At 40.8% G+C, this 9,184-nt stretch overlaps 1 protein-coding gene across 1 annotated transcript in view; it reads right to left on the reverse strand.

Annotated features, from left to right (window-relative positions):
* Window positions 1-8,244, reverse strand: part of GADL1 (glutamate decarboxylase like 1) — a 167,470-nt gene extending 159,226 nt beyond the window's left edge. Inside the window, exon 1 of the mRNA XM_045436416.1 lies at window positions 8,041-8,244. Within this exon, the coding sequence (XP_045292372.1) occupies window positions 8,041-8,077 (37 nt within the window). The 5' untranslated portion in view covers window positions 8,078-8,244. The remainder of the gene's footprint in view (window positions 1-8,040) is intronic.
* Window positions 8,245-9,184: the final 940 nt, after the last annotated feature.

Here is a 9,184-nt window from a genome sequence, read left to right on the forward strand (position 1 = left end):
GACTTTTTGGTCATTTGTGTGTCATCTTTGAAGAAATATTTGTTCAAGTCTTTGGCCTAAGTTTTAACTGACTTATTTGATTTTTTGTAATTGAGTTGTAGGAGTTCTTTATATAGTCTGTATATTAACTCCTTATCAGATACAGGATCTGCAAATATTTTCTCCCATTTCACAGGACGTTTTTCCATTCTGTTGTTTGTGTCCTCAGATGCACAAAGGTATTTTAGATTAATGGAGTCTCACTTGTCTAGTTTTGCTTTTGTTGCCTCTGCTTTTTGTGTCATATCCAGGAAACCATTGCCAAATCAAACATTGTAAGGATTTCTATGTTTTCTCCTAGGAATTTTGTAGTTTTGGGTCTTCGGTTCAGGCTTTCAATCCATTTTTCAGTCAATTTTGTGTAGTGTATAAAGTAAGGATCCAACCTTATTCTTTTGCATGTGGATATACAGTTTTCACAACACCATTTGTTGAAGACATTGTCCTTTCCCCATTGAGAGGTCTTGTCACCCTTGTTGCAAATCATTTGACCACATACATAGGGGCTTATCTCGTGGCTCTGTATTCTAATCCATTGGTCTATCTATCCTTCTTTATGTAAGTACCACACTGTTTCAATTAGTATGACTTTGCAATATGTTTTGAAATCAGGAAGTGTGAGTCCTCCCAGTTTGCTACTTTTCAAAATTGTGTTGGCTATTTAGGGTCCCTTGAGATTCTATATGAATTTTAAGATTTTGTTTGTTTGTTTCTGCAGAAAATATTCTTGGACTTTTTTTTTTTTTCAACGTTTATTTATTATTTTTGGGACAGAGAGAGACAGAGCATGAATGGGGGAGGGGCAGAGAGAGAGGGAGACACAGAATCGGAAACAGGCTCCAGGCTCTGAGCCATCAGCCCAGAGCCCGACGCGGGGCTCGAACTCACAGACCGCGAGATCGTGACCTGGCTGAAGTCGGACGCTTAACCGACTGCGCCACCCAGGCGCCCCTCTTGGACTTTTGATGAGCACTGTTTTGAATCTGTAGTTCACTTTGGATAGTATAGACATCTTAACCATATCAAGGAACACGGTATGTCTTTTCATTTATTTGTGCCATCTTTAATTTCTTTCAGTAATGTTTGCAGTTTTCAGTGTAGAAGCTTTTTACCTCCCTGGTTAGGTTTATCTTTATGTATTCTTTTTGATGCTATTGTAAATCTTAAAAGTTTCTTTTAATACAAATTTCAAGTGTATGCCTTTTAAAGAGATTATCAGTGAGACAGCCACCTGTAAAATAGACAGCTGATATCCCATTGATCTAAATCCTTCAACTCTAAATATCCTATTTGCTCACCCAAATCCACATGTTTTCAAGTCTTAGTCTACAAAATTTAACCATTCCACCAACAATAAGAAACAAAAAGAGAACAGCAAAGATGCATTCCATGGTGCCCTCTTGAGTTGGGACCAACACTTGTTGGGATTTATCCCCAGCTCAAAGGGCCCCAACCACAGAGGCCATAGACAAGACAACTTTAAGTATATAAACCATATGTAGGACTTAAAATGAAGCTCAGCTAAGGCAGGGAAAAAACCTGCTCTGTATCACTCCATTGCATGAGAATTTTGTGATGTATTGTTCATAAAAGGAGTATCAGGTCAAAACCCACATTGGAGGTCTCTGATTCATTTCATGTTCAAATATGCAACTTCTGTTGAAGGGATGGCCCTTACAGCCGTGATGGCAATGGAAGCAAACCGACCTTAGTTCCCTAAATCCACCAAAGGCTCTGTCCTTGCACAGACCCAGGAAAATGTTGAGCTCAATGATCATAATGTAATCAGTGGCAAAAGCAAAAAACAAAAATCTGTCTCTCACGTTATATTTTTCTATTGTATTCTCTATCTCTGCTGTTTCAGTTCTGAGTAGGAAGACTATTTAAAAAATCACTGTCCCAGGAGCTTGGATGGCTCAGTTGGTTGAGCTGACTTTGGCTCAGGTCATATCAGAGTTTGTGAGTTCGAGTCTCAAATCAGGCTCTACACTGTCACAGCAGAGCCTCCTGCTTTAGATCTCTCTCTCTCTCTGTCCCTCCCCCACTTGCATGCACACACACTCTGTCAAAAATAAACCTTTAAAAAATTATATATATATATATATATAATTATAATTATTATAATATAATAAATTATATATATATATATATATACATATATATATATATATATATACCACTGTCCCTTTTTCAATTACTCTATTAAGAATGATAAAGATCAAGGTCTTCTTTCTTTATACTACAGTGCATTTGTTATTTGCTTTGAAGGTTCTATCTAAGCTATATCTTATTTTAAAACATACTCCCCATAGAATTCCATGCATATTTATCCATACACTTCAATATGGTAAACGTTTATTGAGGGAGGAAGACAGGACATACTAATCTTAAACATGCCAGGTACTTTACGTACATTCTCACAAAACCCCATGAGGTTAGTAATGTTATTTGTTAACATCTCCATTGTACTGGGGAATCTATAAATTAAGTTGCCCTGAAAGGGGCCTCACTGTTATTAGAGTCAGAAACTAAGTTTTGGTCTATAAAAAGCAAAGCTCAAACCCTGTCCTTCCCCATCACTGCCATAACCAAGTGCAAATTAGTCAGGATGATGATTTGTAAAAAAAAAAAAAAATAATTATTTCTGACCATTGGATTTTCAAGAATTGCTAATCCTGATGCATTTCTATGCAAATTTTCAACTCTATATTATGCCTTAAAACATTGTTAATCCTTTGGTAGATTTGTAGAGTTCCCTTTCTTTTTTCTTTTGCTTCTATATTTTTACTTAATTTTCGACCAATTATTTCTCTTCTATCATATTTGTGATAAAAAAAAAGTTGAAACAACTTGAATATTCAGTAACTTGGGATTAATAAGAACACATTTAGATTCCAATATAAGGATTTGTTTGAACAATAGAAATGACAATCATGCTTGTGAAAGAAAATAAAAAGCAAACCAGACAAATACAACTGGAAAGCCTGGCCTAAAATGAATGAGAAAAACATGTAAGCAAAACAAAAACCCCATTCCCAGCCCACTTCCCTATCAAATTATTTTTTTTCTTTTTGTCTGTCAGAAGCAATGAAGATGCTCTTCAGAAAATACAGACAAGCAGAAGAACCTAAGGAAAAATTCATTACCTGCCCAATAGTATACAACTATTGTTGTTATTTTATTTTATTTTATTTTATTTTATTTTATTTTATTTTATATTTTAGAGAGAGGGAGAGAGAAAGTAGGGTAGGGGGCTAGAGGGAGAGAAAGAGAGAATCTAAAGCAGGCTCCACACTCAGCATGGAGCCCCACATGGTGCTTGATCTCATGACTCTAGGATCATGACCTGAGCAGAAATCAAGAGTCAGTGGCTCAACCGACTGAGCCACCCAGGTGCCCCCTGTATACAACTACTTTTAATCCCCAAGTGTAAGTTCTTTCAGCTCCGGTTTCATATGTATAAATGAATTATTATTTTTCAACAAAATGTGTTCTTGCTGTACAAACTATCCTGCAATCTACTACGATTTAAGCAACCCAACATAAACATTTTTTCAAACTAAACCCTATTGCCAAACGTGGAAAACACTCCATCATGTTACTCTTACTAATGGTAGGAAGAAGAAATAATTGCCTGAATATTACTTATGAAACCAAAAATAACATAGAAGAAATGTGAAAAATTCTGAAAACAGATCATAAAAGGGCTTAAAATATAAAAGTCTGTGGGGCGTCTGGTGGCTCAGCCGGTTAAGCGTCTGACTTCGGCTCAGGTCATGATCTCAAGGCTCATGAGTTCGAGCCCCGCGTCGGGCTCTGTGCTGACAGCTCAGAGCCTGGAGCCTGCTTCGGATTCTGTGTCTTCCTCTCTCTCTGCCCCTCCTTCTCTCACGCTCTGTCTCTCTCTCTCTCTCTCTCAAAAATAAATAAACATTAAAATATATATATAATATACACATACATATATATACATATATGTTTGTGAGACTGCCCATAATGCTCCCAAATTACTAGTACTTGAAATAATTAGTTAATGAGAGCATCAATTTTCAATCAACTTACTGAAATTAATTATGAAATTAATGTAAGAAATGAGGGCTGCATAATAGAAGCTCAATAAAATCTTTTATTGCCTACTAATAAAAAGCCTAATAGATAAAATGACATCATGGCTCTTTCTAGAAGTCAAAGATTAAACTAAGAAATGCAATTTAACCCAGAAGATGTAGAAGGAGGAAGGGCTGGGTGGTATAAAATAGTGCTCAAAATAAAGTGATCTTCAAGGAAAACACGAAACCACCAGTACAGAAGCAGCAAAATCCAGACTGTGGAAAAGTCTATAGGCCAATAACCCAGGCTTTTTAACAGATAAACTATAAGAATGGAAAAGGACAGGAGGGTGAATCTATAAATTAAAAGACGTATCACAGGTTTTCTTAATGGGTAAGACTAAATTGTTATGTCGAGGAATGCATAATTAGATGGTTACACTATAAAAAGTGCAAGAAAGTAATTACTACCCAAGTCAGGGTAGTAGTTACTTATAGGGGAGGGGAGGGGCTATGGTTAAAAGGGAGCACATAGAACATGTGATCCCAGGAGGATGGCAAAATTTTATGTCTTCACCTATGTGGTGATCGCAAGGGGACAAAATAATAGATGTTTTACATACTCAGTCCCTCATAATCCAAAAAGAAGTTTAATGGGCACAGAACCAAACACCATGGAGATCCCGTCTCTCCATGATCATGAGCAGCTCAAGGTGAAAGGAAAGTGGGGAGAGGAGAAAAAGGGACTGTGCCAGAATCCATGCGTGTTGTGCATAAATTTAATGTGGGTTCCACTTTTGAGATATTATTTTCTTTGAGGCATTTTCCCATTTCTATTTCCATCCTACCACCCTCTGCACTATGGAACAGGTGTACCAAAAGACACTGATTTAGACTGGAATCAAGAGATTTAGACTTGTAGAGGAGAAGTATGTCAGGGCTGGAAAGCAGGGAGGGGATGGGGTCACAGGGATACTCAGCAAGGTTACCAGAACGCCTGCAAGGGAAAATCTCAAAAGTAAGGTCAAGATTCCCTTCAAGACCAAAGAGGAGTTTGCCCACTTGGAAGAGAAACGTGGTGCTCCTGGAAAAAACGAGGCCCAGGATCCCACTTCTCAGAAAACTGAAGCAGCAGTGAGACATGAAAAACAAAACAATATCATCCTGTTCCCCGGGATAGTGTGGAAGCAACATTATAGTTTTTGCAAAGTATATAAATATATCAGGTTAAAGGTTACTCATTCATTCTTCCTTTCCCAAAGAGCGGTGACTTTTTAAATGGCGGGGAGAGGCGGAGTGGGGGAAGGGGGCGGCTATCCCGCTTTACAAAGGTTCTACAAAGGTTCTTGTTCCCGGACCTAACTCTGAAAAGAAAAAGATAAACAAAAGACACTCAATTTTCACGCACTTGAAAGCACCTCAAATGCTTATGCAAAACAATTAGGGGACACTTACAAATTAGGTATTCATAAACTGTCATAACATCTTTATATAACAAAGCAGGGGAAGCCAAGGGCAGAGGGGAGATCAAAAGTTAGCTTAACTATGATTTGCAACAAAGCAGTGTAATTCAACATGACAACACGGCGGGAAATCAGTATCTTTTGTCATTATCTTTGAGATATAAAGAGGGCACCAGACAAATTACAGAAAAATTTTGTTCCTGGATATCACGGTTTCAATCTTATTACAACATACCAGACTTACAACAGTATTTAAAGGTCAGCTTTTCAAAAGAAAAAAATATCTACCCCTCCCCATTAAAACTTGAAATTCGCTTCCATTTTAAAAGTGTTTCAACAAGAATCAAAGCTGCATAAAATAAAAAGAATGAGTTTGCAGGACGATTTATGTGGAACGTTTGTGTTATTATTTCAAACCACGGGTTGGGGGAGGAATATTATGTGAGTCCAAAGAATTCTTAATTGTTCATGGAATTAAAATTTCAATATCATATAATTAATTGGATGTGCTACGGCAAGATCATAAACCGTATTTAAGCATGAGGAATTCTTTATCTGTAACAGGATTCCCTGTGATGTTCTTCCATAATGTATAGGGCTGTAGCAGATAGTCAACAAGAGGGTTTAACACAAGGCGTATCATTTAACATACTCATCAAATGTCACCTTACACGATCTTGTCACACATACTTAGAAATTTACTAAGTTTGACATATATATCCTGTGCTTTTTTAAGGATGTCATAGGCAACTTTTGGCACAATTGGTTGCTATTAGACATGCTGTCGCCTTATCACCTGTTCCAAGATGACCCGACGCACAGCCTGGGCCTTCCGGCATTCTCCGGAATTCAAACGTCAGGTTAAACTTCACACTTCACTATTCAAACGTGGCTAATTATTGACGTCATCACAAGACATGCCCAATTACAAGGACACATCTTTAATTTAGGAAGAATAGATACTTTTTTTTCTTTTTAAGTTCCTATCAGACTTCTAACGGGCGTATGGCTTTGAAAGAATTACGATTAAAAACAGAAAACCAAACAAACAAAACAGTGCAGGGCTAAGGTTGTCCCATACAATTATCCGGCTTATCCTTGCCTCACATGAAGAAGCCTGCCATATAACTGGGAATTTTTTTTTTTCTGATCAACAATCTATAGTTTTCAATCAGTTCTCCAATAGCTAGATGTCTTAAATTACAGAGTGTGCTGACCCTAGAAACACAAAAATAGTAATTTTACAAAAAGCTCCAGAAGTTGATAGCATAGTTTTTTCATACCATATAATGAAACACAATAACAATGCAACTTAAAAAAAAAAATGTTTTTTGTTTGAATAGGATCAAGACAGTTATGCTGGGAACTTTTTAGGGACAATAAAAGGAATGAACGAAGGAGATTTCTTGTAGTACAATGGCTCTTGTCTTGCCAAATACTGTGCAAAATTCCCCACCCTGAAAATGATCCCCAGGGAACCCAAGCCAGGGTACCTGACACCTGTTGTGCCCAAGCCCCCAGAGAGCTTCAACTTAACACAGCTTCATTAAGCCGCGTTCAGTACAACCCGAAAGGATACTGATGCAAAGGGGAATTATTCCTGGAGGAGCGCTCCTCCTAAAAGGTCAACAACTAACTAGTTAGTGAAAATGCCTGAATAACAATAGGAATGACCTTTCAAAGCAGGGAATCTTCATGGGGGGGGGGGGGGGTTCACGGAAGTAGGTAAGGAGTCTACCCTGAAATCTTTAGCAAACATCCAAATGTGTACAGATGGGTGAAAAACCCCATGGGAGACGGGTTCGGAATATTTCATCACACGTTCAAAGCAGTCTAAGACCCTTCCCTCGCAAAAGCCAGTAACCATTATTTTACAGTAGAACTAAATGGCATCCGCGTTATAAAATCAGTTTGGGGAATTCTGCGGCCCAACACCTTCCCTAAACAACTAACGTCCAGTCCCCCACCCGCAGGCTCCCATCCCAAGTGCATCAGGGCATCACTCTCTCTGTAAGATCAAGGCAGCCTCTTTTCAGGCCAGTTGCTAAGAGTAGCAGGGTGGAGGTGGGAGAGTGGAGGTGGGAGGGCGGGGGTGATGCTGTGCACGTCCCAAGTAGAAGCAAAATCGTCTTTCTTCAGGAAAGGGACTTTCACGGGGTCTAAGGATCCCCGCAGCAGCGCGCCAAGCAGTGAAACCCCGACATGCATTTCATTTCACAAACCTGCACGGTGCCCATTATGTTGCGAGCGCAGTCCTCTGCGCTGTATAAAAGTTAACTTGTTTAAATTCTAAAATTAACCCTGAAAGGTACAGAAAAGGATGCAAAAAAAAATCCATGAAGATGGGGACTTCCTACCCAGCCCAGCCGCCTTACAGAGAAATAACCCCTCCTCCTCAATCCCCAGGTCACCCAGCATCCCGGAGATAAAAGCCCGCGAGGGAAGCGGTTAGGGGCTAAAATCGCAGCCACGCAGAGGCCAGTCGTTACCGTCCAGCGGGCACTCGCGGTCCGAGTCGCTGCTCATCGCTGCTCCCCGACTCCGGGCTGTCCCCCGCGCGGCTCCCGCAGTCTAGGCAGCGGCTGCAGTTGCTGAGGCAGCGCCCCCCTTGGGGCCCCGCAGGTGCACCCGGCGGCAGCTGGGCGCGCGCCAGGGCGGAGGGAGAGATGAGGACACACTCCTGGCGCTCCTTTCACTTTGCAACCCGAGGCCCCAGTGCCAGGCTCCTGCAGCCCAAGGCTCTCTATTAATACTTGGTGGGCGGCTGGCTGCATGCCAACGACTTGACCCTTGCCCGGGGTCCCTCTGCCCTCGCTGGGAAGGGGTGGGGAACAGCGTGCAGGAATGTGGGTGATTTGCCTGGGTAGAAATAGGCAGAGAGCAGCTCTCCTAGGCAAGGCAGGTGAGTGAGCCTTGGCTTGTGACTTTTCCAGAGGCCGGCGTTTGGGAGTAACCACCTCTCAGCGTCCGATCTGGCCCCAGAAGCCCTCAGCTAAATATGTGGCCTGCTCCAGGCCACCAGCTCGGGGAACCTATTTTAGGGCCGCTGCCGTGAGCTCCGTCTGCTACCCATTCATTCAGTACTGCCTTGACATTTCAGAGTTCTACAAGCGAATCCCTTTTCCCCTATCGGATTTCAGCCTCTCTTGCTCTGCAAAATTCCAGTTTGGAGAAGGGAAAGGCCAAGGGCTAGTGAGCCAAAGGAGGTGGTGAATTAGAAAGGCCTGATATTTGTTTGGTCTTGAGGCTACAATTTTCTCAACACTCCAGTTCTTTCAGCCAGCCCATGAAGTTGGGTTGCGGCCATGTTCCTATTGTAAATTTAAATTTAATCAGTGGATGCGGCTTTTTTGTCATCCTTCTAACAAGCTTTATGGTTAGAGTTACATTCCCTCAGGAGCTTTTAACTTAGGCTGTTGATAGGATAGGAGCAAAATCAGTTCATGCCATTTCAAAGCATATTTATGACAACCACATTAGGGAATTGCATTTGTTATCTAGATATTTCAACGGGCTTAAAAAAAAAAAAAGTCCTGGGGCGCCTGGGTGGCGCAGTCGGTTAAGCGTCCGACTTCAGCCAGGTCACGATCTCACGGTCCGTGAGTTCGAGCCCCGCTTCGGGCTCTGGGCTGA

The sequence above is a fragment of the Leopardus geoffroyi genome, chromosome C2, assembly GCF_018350155.1.
Source record: "Leopardus geoffroyi isolate Oge1 chromosome C2, O.geoffroyi_Oge1_pat1.0, whole genome shotgun sequence".
Classification (NCBI taxonomy): domain Eukaryota; kingdom Metazoa; phylum Chordata; class Mammalia; order Carnivora; family Felidae; genus Leopardus; species Leopardus geoffroyi.